This window comes from Nerophis lumbriciformis, linkage group LG15 (assembly GCF_033978685.3).
Source record: "Nerophis lumbriciformis linkage group LG15, RoL_Nlum_v2.1, whole genome shotgun sequence".
NCBI lineage: Eukaryota > Metazoa > Chordata > Actinopteri > Syngnathiformes > Syngnathidae > Nerophis > Nerophis lumbriciformis.
The window spans coordinates 32882208-32905249 of record NC_084562.2 but is presented as its reverse complement, the minus strand read 5'-3'; the positions used below and the strand labels follow the sequence as shown (position 1 = coordinate 32905249).

The window sequence follows — 23042 nt, the reverse complement described above, 5'->3', positions numbered from 1 at the left end:
TGTTGTGATGTACTTCTTCCTGAAAATAGCCCAATTTCTGTGTAAAATGTTCTGGTTATATCGAGCTGCGTATCTGGCAACCTCAGTCAGGGAGAGGGGAAGGGGACTACAGAATTTTGACCGTGATTGCAGTACCATGTCTGGCCACATTCTTACACATGGCTCCTTTAAGTATAGTTTTACATGCATGTGAAATGCATGTTAATCATGAATAAAATAGAAAAAGATTTAACATCACTTTTTCTTTTTTTTAGACTCTTGTGTTGAAGACCGCCATGAACGGAGAGGGAGGAGGGAATCAGAGAACCCTCCTCATACTTTGCAGTGAATGCATTCTTTGTCAAAGTGCTGGCACTTGCAACTTTTTTTGGCCCCACGCGGGCAAATTTACTCACCAACTTGTGGGACTGTTTGCGACACTGGACTCCTTCAAATCCTGACTATTTTGTTACGCGCAATGTTTGGACGTACGATAACCGAGAACAGGGCAAACTTTTGAAAAGTAACCCATTCGAAAAGTGGGGTTTTGCAAAAATCCGACTTACCACTCTATCAACATTTTCACTTTTTATTTGAGTATTGTAATTTTTGAAAAAGGAAAAAGGGTGGAGTGCCATCTCCGGGTTGGGGAGGAGATCTTGCCCCAAGTGGAGGAGTTCAAGTACCTCGGAGTCTTGTTCACGAGTGAGGGAAGAGTGGATCGTGAGATCGACAGGCGGATCGGTGCGGCGTCTTCAGTAATGCGGACGCTGTATCGATCCGTTGTGGTGAAGAAGGAGCTGAGCCGGAAGGCAAAGCTCTCAATTTACCGGTCGATCTACGTTCCCATCCTCACCTATGGTCATGAGCTTTGGGTTATGACCGAAAGAACAAGATCACGGGTACAAGCGGCCGAAATGAGTTTCCTCCGCCGGGTGGCGGGGCTCTCCCTTAGAGATAGGGTGAGAAGCTCTGTCATCCGGGGGGAGCTCAAAGTAAAGCCGCTGCTCCTCCACATCGAGAGGAGCCAGATGAGGTGGTTCGGGCATCTGGTCAGGATGCCACCCGAGCGCCTCCCTAAGGAGGTGTTTAGGGCATGTCCGACCGGTAGGAGGCCACGAGGAAGACCCAGGACACGTTGGGAAGACTATGTCTCCCGGCTGGCCTGGGAACGCCTCGGGATCCCCCGGGAGGAGCTGGACGAAGTGGCTGGGGAGAGGGAAGTCTGGGCTTCCCTGCTTAGTCTGCTGCCCCCGCGACCCGACCTCGGATAAGCGGAAGAAGATGGATGGATGGATGTAATTTTTGAGTAGTGTAGGAGACAGAATTAGGGATTTTAGGAGTAACGTGTGTATGAGGGTGTGTCTGCTGGCGCGAGGGTGTTACTGGTCAAATGGGCAGGGGTGTGGCCGTGTTATTCACCAGACAGGAAGTATTTAAGGACCGGTGTCAAATGGAGGAAATAGGAAAAAGGAGAGAGGCCAGGTTTGATGCCGTATTTTTATTTACCGCTTTTCATATGCGATACATGGGTTAGTGCTGGTGCCTCATAATAAGAAGGTCCTGGGTTTGATCCCCAGGCTCAAGATCTTTATGTGTGGAGTTTGCATCTTCCCCCCGTGACTGCGTGGGTTCCCTCCGGGCACTCCGGCTTCCTCCCACCTCCAAAAACATGCACCTGGGGATAGGTTGATTGGCAGCACTAAATTGGCCCTATTGTTTGAATGTTGTCTGTCTATCTGTGTTGGCCCAGCAACGAGGTGACGACTTGTCCAGGGTGAACCCCGCCTTACGCCCAAATGCAGCTGGGATAGGCTCCGGCCACACTCGTGACCCCTAAAGGGACAAGCGGTGAAAAATGGATGGATGAATGGCTTTTCATATGCCATATACACGATTCATTTTCTACCATAACACTGTATTATGTACCATTCATAACATATTGAATGCACTTCAAATGTACTCCAGAGTAAGTGTGTAATTAAATTTTGGATCCCACCTCCGCCTCTCAGCCATCACCAGGAAATGTGGCTGCAACAAGTAGTTTGACATTTTTCATATGTAATTAAAAAAATATCTTTTCACACATGGGCTAAAGGATACAATGTTTTGCATTTTGTTTTTTTCTTACGTACCAAACACTGATTGTGACACACTGTTACACCCAGTGGTGTGCCGTCAGGGCCAGCAAGGCCTTCTCTGGTGGCCTAACATAACCAGAAATCATGATCATAATTAAAGATAAAAGTCATTTTTAATTTACTTTCCCTAAATATCTAAAAGTATTCATTTTCTCTTCATGTCATATTATGCTCCTTCCAGCGCTGTTGTTTTTAGGTTATAGAGTTTTTATCCATTCAGAATTCAGCTAGCTTATGTTGCCATGCTGTACCAAATCTGCCCGAAGTCTTCAGAATCAACAATGTAGGCGTTAGAGATGCGCGGATAGGTAATTTATTTCATCCGCAACCGCGTCAGAAAGTCGTCAACCATCCGCCATCCAGCCGATGTAACGTTTGATCAGAACTGCACCCGCCCGCCATCCGCCCGTTGTTATATATCTAATATTAATAAAAAAAAAAAAAAAAGGGTGAAAACTACGCGAATTGCACCTTGTGCAGACAAGATTTTTCGATCGGACACGGAGGAATTAGCGATGTAAAAGACCACGTTGGGACAAAAAAACACAAGTCTAATGCCGTTGCTAGCGATACAAGTGGAAAACTTTCAACGTTTTTCGTCGCCCAAACAGATTCTTTGGATGTGATAAATGCCGAAGTTTTATTTACGGAGGCAATAATTGAGCATGGACTTCCAATCGCACTGGCTGATCACATGGGACAGTTAATAATGTAATGCAACCTTTAAAAATCATTACGCGGTGATCGCGATCCCAAAAATAAACTTTTCTTGCACGATAATGTCCAGAAAAATTCGCTTTATATTACTATAGAGTCCTTTTAACGAATGAGTTTGATGGTTTATCACAAACCTTAAATGAAATTCCATGGCCACCGTCCTGCTCTCTATATCAACCAGGATGAGCCCCACCCCTTTCGTGAGCGCACTGCGCGCGGAGTGACCCCTGTTACGCGCCCCCGGCAACAGGGGTGGCAAGCAGGTAAGCTGCACGGGCGGAGCGCGCGGAGTGACCCATGTTACGAGCCCCCGGCCACGGGGGTGGCGGGCAGGTAAGCTGCTTACCTGCTGCGCGTGACGCCGGCCGCGGCGAAAGCGGACGAGGCGGGGTGTCGGTGCGGTGGGCGCGGTAGTGACCCTGGACGTGCGTCGGGCCCTTCTCGCGGATCGCCTCAGCTACGGCTCCCGGTGGGGCCCTCTCGGGGGAAGGGGCCTCGGTCCCGGACCCCGGCGAGGCGTCCCTTCTCCGCTCCGTAAAAGTGTCCATCTCTTTTTTTTTTTTCTTCTGTTGTGGCATATGCTGCAGGTGCCTGCTCGTTTTTCGTATGTGGGTAACAACATTTAACTATGTATATATATTTCCCAATTGGTTTAACTGCCACCCGCAAAAAAAAAAAAATAAAAAAAAATCTAATTAATCCGCCTGACCCGACCCGCGAGCGGATAAAATCTTCTTTTTTTTTAATTTCATCCGCCCGATCCGCGGATAATCCGCGGACTCCGCGGTTGTGTCCGCAAACCGCGCATCTCTAGTAGGCGTCTATGCGCTGTAAGTGAACGGACACAAACATTTGACAGACAGTTGCGATAGCCAATCAGTAAGGCCTTCTTGATGGTCTAAGGCAGATATATATTGTAATGTTATGAGCTAGGTAACTTAAGAACTCCAGTACCCAGCATGCCACAGTCGTGAAGAGCATGCGCAGTAGGTTGTTGAATGTAGACATGCAGCGGGAAGTTTTTAAAGAGCGCGCTGTGGAGTAAACTTTAAGAAGTCAGCCAACATGCCTCGTCTGCATCTTTTATGATTAGACAAGACAACATATATATTAACAAGGCCATTTTCAAGAAGGATATTTAAAGAGAAACTACATGTTGTGAGACCATGTCGACCAACCCCGGAATCTCGAATGGGTGCTACAAATTGTGAGTTCAGATATTTTAATTTCTTTATTTTTTCACGTTTAATATGTTTTTTGCAATTTAAATGTTGACAGTACCGCATAAGATATGTTTTAATTGCTGATGCGGGTTGTTTTTTAAATTGTCTCCTGATGGCCCACTATGGACTGGACTCTCACTATTATGTTAGATCCACTATGGACTGGACTCTCACAATATTATGCTAGACCCACTCGACGTCCATTACATCCGGTCTCCCCTAGAGGTGGGGGGGGGGGGGGGGGGGTCACCCACATCTGCGGTCCTCTCCAAGGTTTCTCATAGTCATTCTCATTGACATCCCACTGGGTTGTGAGTTTTTCCTTGCCCTTATGTGGGATCTGAACAGAGGATTTCGTTGTGGCTTGTGCAGCCCTTTGAGACACTTGTGATTTAGGGCTATATAAATAAACATTGATTGATTGATTAAATGCGCCAGCAAATAGCCCGTTTTGTACACTGTTGGTGGTGATTCAATGCCCAGTAAATGTGTTTCTGTATAGTATTTCTCTGGCAATGGTCATGTGGTGACATAAATTATGGTATTTTGAGAGGTACCGTATTTTCCGCACTATTAGCCGCACCTAAAAACCACAAATTTACTCAAAAGCTGACAGTGCGGCTTATAACCCGGTGCGCTTTATATATGGATTAATATTAAGATTCATTTTCATAAAGTTTCGGTCTCGCAACTACGGTAAACAGCCGCCATCTTTTTTCCCCGTAGAAGAGGAAGTGCTTCTTCTTCTACGCAAGCAACCGCCAAGGTAAGCACCCGCCCCCATAGAAGAGGAAGCGCTTCTTCTTCTACTGTAAGCAACCACCCGCCCCCGTAGAAGAAGAAGAAGCGCGCGGATATTACGTTTCATTTCCTTTGTGTGTTTACATCTGTAAAGACCACAAAATGGCTCCTACTAAGCGACAGGTTTCCGGTTCATGAAAAGACGCAATCTATCCATCCGCACACGGACTACTATTTCACAGCAACTGCCTAAAGACTTTCAAGAAAAGCTGGCTACTTTCCGTGCATATTGTAAAAACAAGATAGCTGAAAAAAAGATCCGGCCAGAGAACATTATCAACATGGACGAGGTTCCACTGACTTTTGATATTCCTGTGAACCGCACTGTGGATACAACGGGAGCACGTACGGTGAATATTCGCACCACAGGGAATGAGAAGTCATCCTTCACTGTGGTTCTAGCTTGCCATGCTAATGGCCAGAAACTTCCACCCATGGTGATATTCAAAAGGAAGACCTTGCCAAAAGAGACCTTTCCAGCCGGCGTCATCATAAAAGCTAACTCGAAGGGATGGATGGATGAAGAAACGATGAGCGAGTGGTTAAGGTAAGTTTACGCGAAGAGGCCGGGTGGCTTTTTTCACGCAGCTCCGTCCATGTTGATATACGACTCCATGCGCGCCCACATCACGCTGGTTTTTAATATATTATTAAAGTTTGACTGACCTATCTGACTGTTTTTTTGACATTCCTTTAGCGCAGTTCGATGCGGCTTATAACACGGGGCGGCTTATAGGTGGACAAAGTTTTGAAATATGCCGTTCATTGAAGGCGCGGCTTATAACCCAGGGCGGCTTATGGTGCGGAAAATACGGTAATTATTGGACAAAGGGCATCACAGAAGGCCTAGGTGGGAAACGCACGGCCCGCCACTGGTTACACCCCTCATCTTTTCTTCATCCATCCATCCCTTCGAGTTAGCTTTTATGATGACGCCGGCTGGAAAGGTCTCTTTTGGCAAGGTCTTCCTTTTGAATATCACCATGGGTGGAAGTTTCTGGCCATTAGCATGGCAAGCTAGAACAAATTACGTTCTTAATTGGGGGACACTTGAATGTTTTCAAGTGTCCCCCAATTAAGAACGTAATTTGTGTCAAACAACAACAGCATCCATCCATTTTCTACCGCTTGTACCTATCGGGGTCGCGGGGGATGCTGGAGCCTGTCTCAGCTGCATTCGGGCGGAAGGGGGGGTACACCCTGGACAAGTCGCCAGCTCGTCGCAGGGCCAACACAGATAGACAGACAACATTCACACACTAGGGCCAATTTAGCGTTGCCAATCAGGTGCATGTCTTTGGAGGTGGGAGGAAGCCGGAGTACCTGGAGGGAACCCACGCAGTCACGGGGAGAACATGCAAACTCCACACAGAAAGATCCCGAGCCCGGGATTGAACTCAGGACCTTTATTATGAGGCACATTCACTGACCCCTGTTTCACCGTGCTGCCCTTTTTGCTCAATCTAATATAGCAAATCTAATATAGATGCTGACTTTCTCAACCAGTCACATTCTAGAACTTGTTGAAACTTAAAAAGCTACATTTGCTGCCTTTCGCCAGCTCTTACCTGATAGGCCACCATGTTGAGGAAGTAGTTGTAGACGCCACGGCGGTTCATGCCCTGGTTGGCCGACATTGTGCCTGTGAGCTGCTTCTGGTCGGCCACTGCAACTCTACATTTGGCCATGAATTTCCAGCCTCAAACAATGTGTCTCAGAATGCCTCCAAAGGTGGCGCTGTCACATCCTGAAAGAGGCCTGCGGTAGTACCAGGCCTGAGTCTCTTGATGGCAAAACAAAACAAAAAAACAAGCGCATGCCGCTCAGTCCGGCAGCAATTTGTGCCTACGCTCTTCTTATGCTGGATTAGCAATGAATCTAGTTGGGCTAGAATCCCTGCGAGTGAAAACCTCAGCATGAGCGCTACTTCAACTCACTCAGGAAAGAAGTCCTCCTTTTTTTCCCACATCCAGCATGCATTGGATCTGTGGCTCTGGTGGGTGCTGCCAAAAAAGAGGGAGAGGTGCTGGCGGATGCCCGGTGCCCTCCCCCATCCTTTCACCCTGTTCTACCCGCTCAGATTAGGCAGAGTCTGCGAGGGGAGGGGGTGAGGAGAGGAGGCCGACCAGCGCCATGTGTCCGTCCCATCTGTCCCTTGCTTCCCTTCCCCCAGGCTCCACCTCCCCACCAACACAACAAGTGGACCGGGAAGACTTCGCTTTTTGTCCAAATCAAATTTCGGTAATCAACAACCTGACTAAGAGTGAATGCACACAATGCCGTTCGTACAATACTGCATTTAGGTGTGATTTCCTTCCCCCTTCCCCACATGCTTCGGCCTGTTCGCATGTCTTCTATTCTGATGTAATCTTGCAGGTCCACTAACTTGGTGGAATATTTACAGTCTTACTTTTAGAGTCATAGTTTGTTGAAATTATTTATGTGCTGTTTTTCTTTCATTGATGTTAAACATCTCTTGGTTAAGTGTGCTTTTATTTTCTTTCTTAGAGTGTTTCTCTTAAGGCACAGGTGTCAAACTCAAGGCCTGGGGGGGCCCAGATCTGGCCCAACGCATCGTTTTATGTGGCCCGCGAAATCCTGAAAATAATATGTCAATAAAGTACTTCATCTTTTCTTATTAAATGTATTCATTCATTTCATATTTACAGAAGAAATACATGTACTGCATGCAATTGCATATATTTTAAACTTTAAAGGCCTACTGAAACCCACGACTACCGACCACGCAGTCTGATAGTTTACAGGTAAAAGCCAGTAAATTAGAATATTTTGAAAAACTTGATTTATTTCAGTAATTGCATTCAAAAGGTGTAACTTGTACATTATATTTATTCATTGCACACAGACTGATGCATTCAAATGTTTATTTCATTTAATTTTGATGATTTGAAGTGGCAACAAATGAAAATCCAAAATTCCGTGTGTCACAAAATTAGAATATTACTTAAGGCTAATACAAAAAAGGGATTTTTAGAAATGTTGGCCAACTGAAAAGTATGAAAATGAAAAATATGAGCATGTACAATACTCAATACTTGGTTGGAGCTCCTTTTGCCTCAATTACTGCGTTAATGCGGCGTGGCATGGAGTCGATGAGTTTCTGGCACTGCTCAGGTGTTATGAGAGCCCAGGTTGCTCTGATAGTGGCCTTCAACTCTTCTGCGTTTTTGGGTCTGGCATTCTGCATCTTCCTTTCCACAATACCCCACAGATTTTCTATGGGGCTAAGGTCAGGGGAGTTGGCGGGCCAATTTAGAACAGAAATACCATGGTCCGTAAACCAGGCACGGGTAGATTTTGCGCTGTGTGCAGGCGCCAAGTCCTGTTGGAACTTGAAATCTCCATCTCCATAGAGCAGGTCAGCAGCAGGAAGCATGAAGTGCTCTAAAACTTGCTGGTAGACGGCTGCGTTGACCCTGGATCTCAGGAAACAGAGTGGACCGACACCAGCAGATGACATGGCACCCCAAACCATCACCCAACCATGCAAATTTTGCATTTCCTTTGGAAATCGAGGTCCCAGAGTCTGGAGGAAGACAGGAGAGGCACAGGATCCACGTTGCCTGAAGTCTAGTGTAAAGTTTCCACCATCAGTGATGGTTTGGGGTGCCATGTCATCTGCTGGTGTCGGTCCACTCTGTTTCCTGAGATCCAGGGTCAACGCAGCCGTCTACCAGCAAGTTTTAGAGCACTTCATGCTTCCTGCTGCTGACCTGCTCTATGGAGATGGAGATTTCAAGTTCCAACAGGACTTGGCGCCTGCACACAGCGCAAAATCTACCCGTGCCTGGTTTACGGACCATGGTATTTCTGTTCTAAATTGGCCCGCCAACTCCCCTGACCTTAGCCCCATAGAAAATCTGTGGGGTATTGTGAAAAGGAAGATGCAGAATGCCAGACCCAAAAACGCAGAAGAGTTGAAGGCCACTATCAGAGCAACCTGGGCTCTCATAACACCTGAGCAGTGCCAGAAACTCATCGACTCCATGCCACGCCGCATTAACGCAGTAATTGAGGCAAAAGGAGCTCCAACCAAGTATTGAGTATTGTACATGCTCATACTTTTCATTTTCATACTTTTCAGTTGGCCAACATTTCTAAAAATCCCTTTTTTGTATTAGCCTTAAGTAATATTCTAATTTTGTGACACACGGAATTTTGGATTTTCATTTGTTGCCACTTCAAATCATCAAAATTAAATGAAATAAACATTTGAATGCATCAGTCTGTGTGCAATGAATAAATATAATGTACAAGTTACACCTTTTGAATGCAATTACTGAAATAAATCAAGTTTTTCAAAATATTCTAATTTACTGGCTTTTACCTGTATATATCAATGATGAAATCTTAACATTGCAACACATGCCAATACGGCCGGGTTAGCTTACTAAAGTGCAATTTTAAATTTCGCGCCGAAGTATCCTGCTGAAAACGTCTCGGTATGATGACGCCTGCGCGTGACGTCACGGATTGCAGAGGACATTTCGGGACAGCATGGTGGCCAGCTATTAAGTCGTCTGTTTTCATCGCAAAATTCCACAGTATTCTGGACATCTGTGTTGGTGAATCTTTTGCAATTTGTTCAATGAACAATGAAGACAGCAAATAAGAAAGCTGTAGGTGGGAAGCAGTGTATTGCGGCCGGCTGCAGCAACACAAACACAGCCGGTGTTTCATTGTTTACATTCCTGAAAGATGACAGTCAAGCTTTACCATTGGCCTGTGGAGAACTGGGACAACAGAGACTCTTACCAGGAGGACTTTGAGTTGGATGCGTGGTACCGTGAGTACGCATGCAGCTGCGGCTTCCAAACATTTGATCGCTTGCCCGTACGTGCGTGCCGCTATGTGCATGTCACATACGTAACTTTGGGGGCTTTGGGGAAATATATGTGCTGTATGAACTTTGGGGAGGTGAACGGTACTTTGGGCTGTGGGATTGAGTGTGTTGTGCAGGTGTTTGAGTTGTATTGGCGGGTTATATGGACAGGAGGGGGGTTGGTGTTTGTTATGCGGGATTAATTTGTGGCATATTAAATATAAGCCTGGTTGTGTTGCGGCTAATAGAGTATATATATGTCTTGTGTTTATTTACTGTTTTAGTCATTCCCAGCTGAATATCAGGTCCCACCCGCCTCTCACAGCATCTTCCCTATCTGAATCGCTCCCACTGCCCTCTAGTCCTTCACTCTCACTTTCCTCATCCACGAATCTTTCATCCTCGCTCAAATTAATGGGGAAATCGTCACTTTCTCGGTCCGAAACGCTCTCGCTGCTGGTGGCCATGATTGTTAACAATGTGCAGATGTGAGGAGCTCCACAACCTGTGACGTCACGCTACTCGTCTGCTACTTCCGGTACAGGCAAGGCTTTTTTATCAGCGACCAAAAGTTGCAAATTTATCGTCGATGTTCTCTACTAAATCCTTTCAGCAAAAATATGGCAATATCGCAAAATGATCAAGTATGACACATAGAATGGACCTGCTATCCCCGTTTAAATAAGAAAATCGCATTTCAGTAGGCCTTTAATGCCTAACAATACAACAAATATTAAATTATCATACATTGCGAGAAAAAAAATTATAAAATAAAATTAACATGTAAATACCTGCTTCATTTGAAGTTCCATCAAATTGTACACTGTGAAAATGACTTTTTCATTGTATGGTAAAAAAAACTGTCTCGTCAGTCGCCAAAATAAAATGTTTCCTTTCATAATAATATGTTGTACAAGGGGCCACGCTTCCGTCAATCTACCCCAGAGGCAGGTGCGGCTACAAATGTAGTTTACCACCACCAGGTGTGACTGTGGAGTGAATGAATGATGGGTTCTCGCTTCTCTGTGAGCGCTTTCAGTATCTAATAGAAAGGCGCTATATAAATCGAATCCATTATTATTTCATTAGTATTACAAACCACCAGACGTCGTGTGGAAAGTCCTGGCCACTGAGCTGACTTTCCATAAAGTATACATATTTATGTTTACACTGTACATAAAAAATATATATACAAGTAATACTAAAATGCACAGGCAACAAATTATACATTTATATTCATATATATCTATGAGTATATATGAATATATATATATATGTATATATATATATAACAAGTGGCCCCCCAAGTGCAGCCATAACTGCAATGTGGCCCTCTATGAAATGGAGTATGACACCGCTGGAACCAGAACATGTGCTAGCTCGATGCTAATACAAATAAAAATCCCCTATACGCCCTAGCATTTAGCATCAGCAATTTTACACGGCGATATCGCACACGTCCAAATATGACAATTAGACGCGTTAGAGCATGATTTACTAACAGTTTGCGGGTACTAAAACACGTGGAAACTTGACATACTAAATGTGTGCAAAGTGGATTGCCTCTGTTAAGTGAGCCATTTTGTGTCTCTGTCTTCATTAATACTAAGAATATATGCTGATCATCAAATACTTGAAGGAGAAAATGCAATCATATTATACTGCACGCGCAATGGGATTCATCAACACTCATCACCGTTTTGGGAGCACTATTTTGTGTTTTATTTTGCACGTTCGAAAAGGATGCTTAAAGGGCTGTGAGAGAGGAGTGCTCGCGCTGCAAAGACACACAATGGACATATAATCCTCCATCCTACGTGTGTATCTCAACATATTTGGACAATCAGAAATAAAAAATAATAGACATATCGTCTATTCAGCAACATCCTTTTATAGTTTAATAGCTGCTGGATGACACAAGAGGCTGATTAAAACAAATTCAAACTATGTATTTTTTTTGTCATTTAATATTAATAAAAATATGTTTCCACATAGAATATACAGGTAAAAGCCAGTAAATTAGAATATTTTGAAAAACTTGATTTATTTCAGTAATTGCATTCAAAAGGTGTAACTTGTACATTATATTTATTCATTGCACACAGACTGATGCATTCAAATGTTTATTTCATTTAATTTTGATGATTTGAAGTGGCAACAAATGAAAATCCAAAATTCCGTGTGTCACAAAATTAGAATATTACTTAAGGCTAATACAAAAAAGGGATTTTTAGAAATGTTGGCCAACTGAAAAGTATGAAAATGAAAAATATGAGCATGTACAATACTCAATACTTGGTTGGAGCTCCTTTTGCCTCAATTACTGCGTTAATGCGGCGTGGCATGGAGTCGATAAGTTTCTGGCACTGCTCAGGTGTTATGAGAGCCCAGGTTGCTCTGATAGTGGCCTTCAACTCTTCTGCGTTTTTGGGTCTGGCATTCTGCATCTTCCTTTTCACAATACCCCACAGATTTTCTATGGGGCTAAGATCAGGGGAGTTGGCGGGCCAATTTAGAACAGAAATACCATGGTCCGTAAACCAGGCACGGGTAGATTTTGCGCTGTGTGCAGGCGCCAAGTCCTGTTGGAACTTGAAATCTCCATCTCCATAGAGCAGGTCAGCAGCAGGAAGCATGAAGTGCTCTAAAACTTGCTGGTAGACGGCTGCGTTGACCCTGGATCTCAGGAAACAGAGTGGACCGACACCAGCAGATGACATGGCACCCCAAACCATCACCCAACCATGCAAATTTTGCATTTCCTTTGGAAATCGAGGTCCCCGAGTCTGGAGGAAGACAGGAGAGGCACAGGATCCACGTTGCCTGAAGTCTAGTGTAAAGTTTCCACCATCAGTGATGGTTTGGGGTGCCATGTCATCTGCTGGTGTCGGTCCACTCTGTTTCCTGAGATCCAGGGTCAACGCAGCCGTCTACCAGCAAGTTTTAGAGCACTTCATGCTTCCTGCTGCTGACCTGCTCTATGGAGATGGAGATTTCAAGTTCCAACAGGACTTGGCGCCTGCACACAGCGCAAAATCTACCCGTGCCTGGTTTACGGACCATGGCATTTCTGTTCTAAATTGGCCCGCCAACTCCCCTGACCTTAGCCCCATAGAAAATCTGTGGGGTATTGTGAAAAGGAAGATGCAGAATGCCAGACCCAAAAACGCAGAAGAGTTGAAGGCCACTATCAGAGCAACCTGGGCTCTCATAACACCTGAGCAGTGCCAGAAACTCATCGACTCCATGCCACGCCGCATTAACGCAGTAATTGAGGCAAAAGGAGCTCCAACCAAGTATTGAGTATTGTACATGCTCATATTTTTCATTTTCATACTTTTCAGTTGGCCAACATTTCTAAAAATCCCTTTTTTGTATTAGCCTTACACAATATTCTAATTTTGTGACACACGGAATTTTGGATTTTCATTTGTTGCCACTTCAAATCATCAAAATTAAATGAAATAAACATTTGAATGCATCAGTCTGTGTGCAATGAATAAATATAATGTACAAGTTACACCTTTTGAATGCAATTACTGAAATAAATCAAGTTTTTCAAAATATTCTAATTTACTGGCTTTTACCTGTATATCACTAACATACGTATATCCTATGTAATGAAAAACTTCTTGGAGAATGCATTATTTTGTGTATTGAGCACAGTAGTGCAGCGTCCCTCATATGCACCTTCAGCAGTGGTGTCAATTATGCACTGCAGGACTGCTTCTGAAATGCCCATAAAAAGTGGTAGAACTCTCCTGCTTGCTTGAAAACATATCAAAATGCCACACATAGGAGCCTGATAACATGAATGTGCAGTAAATGAGAGTGTCTCTGTGGTGATGCCCTGCATAGTACACACACAGTCCACATTTAGATAAGGCATTCTGCGCCACTTTTGAATTGCAAACGCAGTCTTACACGCAACACGCCCACTAATAGTACACTAGTACACACTATTTTATAGATTGCACACGCTGTTTAGCGGGAGGTATTTGGAGCTCAGTAAACCAGGCCCTAAGATGTGCATTCCAATTAAACAGCTGACATACATTAAGAATAAATACTTATAGGCAAAAACTTTCTAAAAGACAAGACAGGCACATTCAATATCTACTTCCATCCATCCATTTTCTACCGCTTGTCCCTTTTGGGGTCGCGGGGGGAGCTGGAGCCTATCTCAGCTGCATTCGGGCGGAAGGCAGGGTACACCCTGGACAAGTCGCTACCTACAAACTTTATTGGTTTTCTTCCTTCTTCTTGCAGTGCCTGGTTTCTGGGTCACGGGGCGTGGCCACCTGCACGCACACCTGATGCTCATTACCTCCTGACTACTTCAGCTCTCCAGTTCCTTTACTCTGTGTCATTAAATTCCTGATGATTCACTCTTCCAGTCGTGTACATCTCTTCTACTTTGGCTCCACTTACGCTTCTCGTTCCCTGTGGCTCAGTCCCAATGTTGCGGTGTAGTGTTTACTGTTACCTCTACACACCCCATGTGTGATATTTCTCTTACTCATACATTAAGTGTGCATCTCCAGGTTTTTTTTTCTCACTACTTTACTTTTTTTGCTCTGCATTGTAGTCCTACTCCGGCCAAGCCGATCGTGACATTGATTTCACTAAACATCTTATCTTCATGTATTTTTAGCTCAAGAAGAGGAAACTGGCAGCCATTTCCCATAATATCAATCAATTTTTGGGCAACTATTTGTACTTGGAACGCTCGCTTTTCATCGTTAGAATCGATATGCCGCACCCTCTTGGTGTGACGTCATCACCCGAACTGGAGACCAATTCGCCACATACCCGCGTAAAGGCCTGTAAAACTATTATTTTGATAACTTCATTTAAGAGCATTTAAGTCCCATCTTAAAACTCATTTGTATACTTTAGCCTTTAAATAGACCCCCCTTTTAGACCAGTTGATCTGCCGTTTCTTTTATTTTCTGCTCTGCCTCCCTCTCCCTTGTGGAGGGGTGGGGCACAGGTCCGGTGGCCATGGATGAAGTGCTGGCTGTCCAGAGTCGGGACCCGGGGTGGACCACTCGCCTGTACATCGGTTGGGGACATCTCTGCGCTGCTGCCCTGTCTCCGCTCGGGATGGTCCCCTGCTGGCCCCACTATGGACTGGACTCTCACTATTATGGACTCTCACTATTATGTTAGACCCACTATGGACTGGACTTTCACAATATTATGCTAGATCCACTCGACGTCCATTGCACCGGTCACCCTAGAGGGGTGGGGGTCACCCACATCTGCGGTCCTCTCCAAGGTTTCTCATTGTCATCCCACTGGGTTGAGTTTTTCCTAACCCTGATGTGGAATCTGAACCGATGATGTCGTTGTGGCTTGTGCAGCCCTTTGAGACACTATATAAATAAACATTGATTGATTGATTGATTCAATGTTTGTGTCACCCTGGTCCATGATTATGAGCCAACATAAATAAATAACATAAATAAATCAATCAATCAATCAATCAATCTTTATTTATATAGCCCTAAATCACAAGTGTCTCAAAGGGCTGCACAAGCCACAACGACATCCTCGGTACAAAGCCCACATACGGGCAAGGAAAAACTCACCCCAGTGGGACGTCGATGTGAATGACTATGAGAAACCTTGGAGAGGACCGCATATGTGGGTAACCCCCCCCTCTAGGGAGACCGAAAGCAATGGATGTCGAGTGGGTCTGACATAATATTGTGAGAGTCCAGTCCATAGTGGATCCAACATAATAGTAAGAGTCCAGTCCATAGTGGGGCCAGCAGGACACCATCCCGAGCGGAGACGGGTCAGCAGCGTAGAGATGTTCCCAGCCGATGCACAGGCGAGCGGTCCACCCCGGGTCCCGACTCTGGACAGCCAGCACTTCATCCATGGCCACCGGACCTGTGCCCCCCCCCCCCCCCCCCCTCAAGGAAAAGGGGAGCAGAGGAGAAAAGAAAAGAAACGGCAGATCAACTGGTCTAACAGGGGGGCTATTTAAAGGCTAGAGTATACAAATGAGTTTTAAGATGGGACTTAAATGCTTCTACAGAGGTAGCATCTCTAATTGTTACCGGGAGGGCATTCCATAGTACTGGAGCCCCAATAGAAAACGCTCTATAGCCCGCAGACTTTTTTTGGGCTCTGGGAATCACTAATAAGCCGGAGTTCTTTGAACGCAGATTTCTTGCCGGGACATATGGTACAATGCAATCGACAAGATAGGACGGAGCTAGACCGTGTAGTATTTTATACGTAAGTAGTAAAACCTTAAAGTCACATCTTAAGTGCACAGGAAGCCAGTGCAGGTGAGCCAGTATAGGCGTAATATGATCAAACTTTCTTGTTCTTGTCAAAAGTCTAGCAGCCGCATTTTGTACCAACTGTAATTTTTTAATGCTAGACATAGGGAGACCCGAAAATAATACGTTACAGTAGTCGAGACGAGACGTAACGAACGCATGAATAATGATCTCAGCGTCGCTAGTGGATAAAATAGAACGAATTTTAGCGATATTACGGAGATGAAAGAAGGCCGTTTTAGTAACACTCTTAATGTGTGATTCAAACGAGAGAGTTGGGTGGAAGATAATACCCAGATTCTTTACTGATTCGCCTTGTGTAATTGTTTGGTTGTCAAATGTTAAGGTGGTATTATTAAATAAATGTCGGTGTTTAGCAGGACCGATAATCAGCATTTCCGTTTTCTTGGCGTTGAGTTGCAAGAAGTTAGCGGACATCCATTGTTTAATTTCATTAAGACACGCCTCCAGCTGACTACAATCCGGCGTGTTGGTCAGCTTTAGGGGCATGTAGAGTTGGGTGTCATCAGCATAGCAATGAAAGCTAACACCGTATTTGCGTATGATGTCGCCTAGCGGCAGCATGTAAATACTAAAGAATGCAGGGCCAAGAACCGAACCCTGAGGAACTCCGCACGTTACCTTAACATAGTCCGAGGTCACATTATTATGGGAGACGCATTGCATCCTGTCAGTAAGATAAGAGTTAAACCACGACAAAGCTAAGTCTGACATACCAATACGTGTTTTGATACGCTCTAATAAAATATTATGATCGACGGTATCGAAAGCAGCGCTAAGATCAAGAAGCAGCAATAAAATATATCAGTAGAAGAGGACGCAAAATAGAATACTAATGACCATCCTTGTTTTTCTCCCTCAAAAAGTGGGGAAAAAGCTCCATTATGTCACTGTTGAGTGTGCTTTAAACCGAGGAGGAAGCGAGCAAAGCCACATCCAACAACAGCAGCAAAAAGTGCCAAAAACTAGGACAACACGTAATTTACAAAATTTCAGTTTTTCTCCCCTTTGGGGTATTTTGCTAATTTCTTTCAATTCTGTCAGAAAATAACATAATTAGGGAAGAATATGCAACCATAAAACGTGACAAATCGGGGGAGGGGGATTCAGGAAAATGTTGAAAACTCCTAAAATGTGTTTTGTGGCACTTCCAACTCTGACCACAGCTTCAGTTACTATGTAGAGTGACGCTTTTTTTTCATATTCTTTGTGACTTTTGGATTATTTTGAGTCTATCATGAACAACACCCACCCAGCCACTGGAGATGTCCGTGCTTTTTCGCGTAACGTTGCCAGATGTACAATAATTACAGCATTACTGCACTCCATGTACTGTTGTGTACGTGCCTCTGTTTGGTTTTACTGTTCTATTTTGCCCTCTGTCAGCCCAAAATAGGCAGGCTGTGTGAAAGCAATCACTTTGTCAGCCTTAAAGGGGATTGTAATGCGTTGAAACAGTGTGAAAGCAACACTAGAAGTGAATGAAAGCAGTGTGTCGACTGGCCGTTTAAAAGCGCTGAGTGCACGGAGAGAGTCAGATTAGATTTGGGTTAGTGTGCACGGCGCGTACCGGGATAATCCTATCGTTGTTCAGGCCTCCTTGCAATGAGGATGACCTTCATCAGCCCAGGCAACACACTAACTGTAACGTATTACTGTTCTTTCACCTTCGTCATTATCTTGCTCTTTATGCTCTACTCACACTATATAAAACTCTCTTTGAACCACATCTAAACTACTGTAATGTCATCTGGTGTAACACCTTCCCTACCTACCTCCACAAATTAGAATCTATGCAAAAGAAAATTATACGGGCCCTGTCATGGTCCAAGTTTAATGCCCCCACTCGACATCTATTCCATAATTATCATCTCTTAAGACTGACAGAGTTCAATATTTATCAAAATGCTTGTTTAACCTATCAAGTCATTTACAGGCTGAATTTAAGGCTCTGTAGCTTGGTTCCTATCTACCATCCCCAGCATGCCCACAACACTCGTAACTTAGATTTGATATCAGGGAAACATCGTTTACTGGATTGTACCGCTCGAAGTGTTGTATGCAGGGGACCAAAGATTTGGAACCGGCTTAATGAGAACCTCAAGATGCTGTATCCATTCTCCAACTTCAAAAATAAACTAAAAACTTATCTATTAACCACCTATATTTAATGCCTCATGTAGGGTAGACTACTGTTGGGTTTTGTATGGTTGAATGAATGTATGTATGTATGTGTATGCTTGCTTTAGTACTATTATCTTGTGTTAATCATATAGCGTTGTTTATTGTTGTTGTACTTGCTACCATGTTCCATCATTCCATGTATATTCCATCATTTCATGTATATTCTATCCTCTGGACCCCCTGTCAAAAGCTTCTTCTAGCTTATTTGGGGGACCCTTTCACGTACCAACATCTTTAAATGATGATATTTTACTACTATTGTATTTGTTATATGGTATTGTGAATAAACTTGAAACTATTATGTAACTATTACACTCACTGAAACACTGTACACGTCAATGTACAGACCAATAACAGAACTAAACTTTTTTGTAATATTTAGCTTTGGTTCAGGCTTGAAAGGAGAAATGTTCAACTTTCCACGCTCCATACAGTCTCACCCACTTTGTTTTAGCAGTGCAAAATAATTGAAAGTACAAACCTTGCAACTTGCTCACAGTAACATTTTTCAAAGCAGAAAATATAACAGGAACACCACCGGCTAGCTAATGTTACTATTATCGGTTTAACAGAACACATTTTTCAAAATTAAAAAGTTTATGTAATAAAAATTCTTACCAGCCCGAATAAAATGATGCAGGGATAATATGGTGCAGGGAGCGCGTGCACACATACAAAAGCAGTCCAAGAGAAGCAACAAGCTATTTGTAGTCATGTTGTTGTTATGATAGAATATACATTTGATGACAGATAACACTTGCTATCCAAATTGATATTATTAGCTAACAAGACCTAAAGCTAATAATAATAATTAGCTTTATTGTCTCCGAGGAGAAATTTGTCTTGGACATCAAGACACAGCGTTTTACATACATACATACATACATACATACACACAGTTCACCCGACAATACAGTGACGACAGTGAACAGTGCGCAGGTATATCAGTTAGTTATGAGATCACATATTACACTCCACCCGTGTTGCACACCTCCCGTATTGCACTATCCCAATATTGCACTCATTATTGCATCCGGTTATTACAGTAGTTTTCTGTTGTTAAGTGCTTTGATTGCCGGTGGGACAAAGGAAAATCTATACCTGTTGAGTTTCTATGTTGCTGTTCTGTACCATTTACCATTTGGCATCAACACAATTTCACTACAAAGTACCGTATTTTCCGCACCATTAGCCGCACCTAAAAACCACAAATTTACTCAAAAGCTGACAGTGCGGCTTTTAACCCGGTGCGCTTTATATATGGATAAATATTAAGATTCATTTTCATAAAGTTTCGTTCTCGCAACTTCGGTAAACAGCCGCCATCTTTTTTCCCGGTAGAGCAGGAAGGGCTTCTTCTTCTACGCAAGCAACCGCCAAGGTAAGCACCCGCCCCCATAGAACAGGAAGCGCTTCTTCTTGTACTGTAAGCAACCACCCGCCCCCGGAAGAAGAAGAAGCGCGCGGTGCATGCTGGGATATGTGACGTTTCATTTCCATTTGTGTGTTTATGTAAAGACCCCAAAATGGCTCCTATTAAGTGTGTTGTCTGTCTAATTATAAATAATGCAGACGAGGCGTGTTAACTGAGTTCTCAACGTTTACTCACAGCGTGCTCATAACCACATTCTAACTCCCAGCATACAACAACGCTTCTCAGGGCTACCGCGCATGCTCGTAACTATCGTTGCATGCTGGGTAGTGTAGTTGTTATATTTGCTAGCTCATAACATCACATTAAAAGACACGCTTACGCGCTTAATTCAATACTCGCCGTCATTCCGGGTGGATTGACAAAAGACCTCCAGCCGCTAGATATTGGTGTCAACAGGGCATTCGAAGCTAGACTGCTAACTGCGTGGGAACAATGGATGACAGAAGGCGAACACACCTTCACTAAGACAGGGAGGCAGCGCCAGACGACGCCAACATCTGCCAGTGGATCGTAAATGCCTGGGCAGATATTTCGGTCACAACTGTGGTCCGAGCTTTCCGGAAGGCAGGATTCACAGAACTGCTGGATAACAGTGACACTGACTCCGATGACTTCGACGAGACGGAACCGGCCATTTTGGATCTCACATTTGCCCAACTTTTCACTTCGGACACCGAAGACGAAGGATTTACGAATGAAGAATAACTTCAGAAAGTGAGCGCTATGTTTATTTTGTGTGTTGTGACATTAACGTTCGAGCAACATTATGTTGCTATTGCTCTGCACTATTTTGAATTTTACTATGTTTGTGATTGCACATTTGCGTACATTTTGGGACAGAGTTGTTAGAACGCTGGTTTTCAATATATTATTAAAGTTTGACTGACCTATCTGACTGTTTTTTTGACATTCCCTTTAGCGCAGCGTAGGCGCGGCTTATAGTCCGGGGCGGCTTATTGGTGGACAAAGTTATGAAATATGCCATTCATTGAAGGTGCGGCTAATAATCCGGTGCGCCTTATAGTGCGGAAAATACGGTATGTGGTGTGGGTCACGGGTGATTTTAAAGGCCTACTGAAACCCACTACTACCGACCACGCAGTTTGATAGTTTATATATCAATGATGAAATCTTAACATTGCAACACATGCCAATACGGCCGGGTTAACTTATAAAGTGCAATTTTAAATTTCCGGTTGAAAACGTCTAAGTATGATGACGTATGCGCGTGACGTTGATGGTTGAAACGAAAGTATTGGGACGCCATTGTATCCAATACAAAAAGCTCAGTTTTCATCGCAAAATTCCACACTATTCTGGACATCTGTGTTGGTGAATCTTTTGCAATTTGTTTAATGAACAATGGAGACTGCAAAGAAGAAAGCTGTAGATGCGATCGGTGTATTAGCGTCTGGCTACAGCAACACAACCAGGAGGACTTTGACTTGGATAGCAGACGCGCTATCCGACACTAGCCGCCGACCGCATCGATGATCGGGTGAAGTCCTTCGTCGCTCCGTCGATCGCTGGAACGCAGGTGAGCTTCGGTGTTGATGAGCAGATGAGGGTTGGCTAATGTTTTTAGCATAACTCTGTGGAGGTCCGTAGCTAAGTTAGATTCAATGGCGTCGTTAGCAACAGCATTGTTAAGCTTCGCCAGGCTGGAAAGCATTAACCGTGTAGTTACAGGTCCGTGGTTTAATAGTATTGTTGATTTTCTGTCTATCCTTCCAGTCAGGGGTTTAGTTCTTTTGTTTCTATCTGCAGTTAAGCCCGATGCTATCACGTTAGCTCCGTAGCTAAAGTGCTTCACCGAGATAAAAGTCACTGTGAATGTCCATTTCGTGTTCTCGACTCTCTTTTCAAGAGGATATAGTATCCGAGGTGGTTTAAAATACAAATCCGTGATCCACAATAGAAAAAGGAGAGAGTGTGGAATCCAATGAGCCCTTGTACCTAAGTTACGGTCAGAGCGAAAAAAGATGCGTCCTGCACTGCACTCTAGTCCTTCACTCTCACGTTCCTCATCCACGAATCTTTCATCCTGGCTCAAATTAATGGGGTAATCGTTCGCTTTCTCGGTCCCAATCGCTCTCGCTGCTGGTGTAAACAATGGGGAAATGTGAGGAGACTTTCAACTTGTGACGTCACGCTACGTCCGGTACAGGGAAGGCTTTTTTTTATCAGCGACCAAAAGTTGCGAACTTTATCGTCGTTGTTCTATACTAAATCTTTTCAGCAAAAATATGGCAATATCGCGAAATGATCAAGTATGACACAGAATGGATCTGCTATCCCCGTTTAAATAAAAAAAATTCATTTCAGTAGGCCTTCAAGACCCTGCTTCCTCACGGTCTTGTCGAATATTTCTTGAATCCGGATGGAGGGCTGCCAATTAGTTTACCAGCCCTCTTGATAAGGTTTTGAAGTTGGGTTTTGAGCTTGATAGACAGATTTCCAAACCATGCGGAGTGTTATGATCCGTTGCCCGGATCATATATTTTGTTTACGTTTTCAAGATACTTGTGTTTTTGGTTAGTTTTGGACGCTTCGAGTGCCTGTTTTGTACACCTGAGTTTGTTGCCATGGCTGCTTATTATTTTCACCTGCCGCGTTTGTTCCCGACACGCACCTGTTTGTCATCACTGACATTATTATTTAAGCCTGTCCTCCCTGTCATTCGTTCTGGCTTCGTAGTTTGTTTTCGTGCAACAGTTGACAACTTTTGTTCCGGCTCTGTACCTGTTAGCTTCCATGCTAAATTCCTTTGTTTTTTACCTTCTAGCTCCCATGCTAGCTCTTTTAGTTTTTGCCTTATGTGCTATGAGCACCCTTTTTCTTTGTTCCAGTATAATTTAGTCCTTTTAAATAAATCATTTATTTTACCTTCACGCTGTGTCCGAAGTCCGTTGCATCCTGGGAGAACGAAACCCCGCATCACCATGCGCCCCGGTCGTCACAGTACGAAGCCAGCAAAAAGTTCTTTCACATCGGACCTGACGGAGGTGGATGAAGAAGGTGCGTGGATGGTCCTCCGAGCGATGGAGGCAGAGACGCTCCGCTGCAATCCAGATGAGGAGATGATATGGGGACCTGGAGGTGTTCTGGTCCCGATCGACTCCATCTGGCCCGGGGAGGTCCGCTCTCAGCCCGCTCGCACGCGTCAGCGAAGGCGGAAGTCGCACAAGACGGCTTCAGCTCGCGACAGAGACGCGCCACCCCCGCAATTCTTCCCTCCGGAGCACAGCCAAGCAGCCCGGGATTCCCCTCCGCCGATGTTTGGTAATCCCATCACTCACTTTGCCAAACAGTTCACTGATTGGGCTGTCAGTCAGCAGGAGACCCGCGCGGATGACGTCATCCCGTCCACTGGTGATGACGTCATAGACGAAGACATTT

General features: G+C 44.2%; 1 protein-coding gene across 3 annotated transcripts in view; it reads right to left on the bottom strand.

Annotated features, from left to right (window-relative positions):
- serinc4 (serine incorporator 4) overlaps positions 1–23042 on the bottom strand; it is a 167730-nt gene that overhangs the window by 127603 nt on the left and 17085 nt on the right. Inside the window, exon 1 of one of the 3 annotated variants that reach the window (XM_061975085.1) lies at positions 6430–6993. The exons of 1 other annotated variant lie outside the window; for it this stretch is intronic. In XM_061975085.1, the coding sequence (XP_061831069.1) occupies positions 6430–6549 (120 nt within the window). In that variant the 5' untranslated portion in view covers positions 6550–6993. Of the gene's footprint in view, positions 1–6429; positions 6994–23042 lie in introns of those variants that run through there. One more of the 3 variants, XM_061975083.1, reaches the window with a different exon arrangement.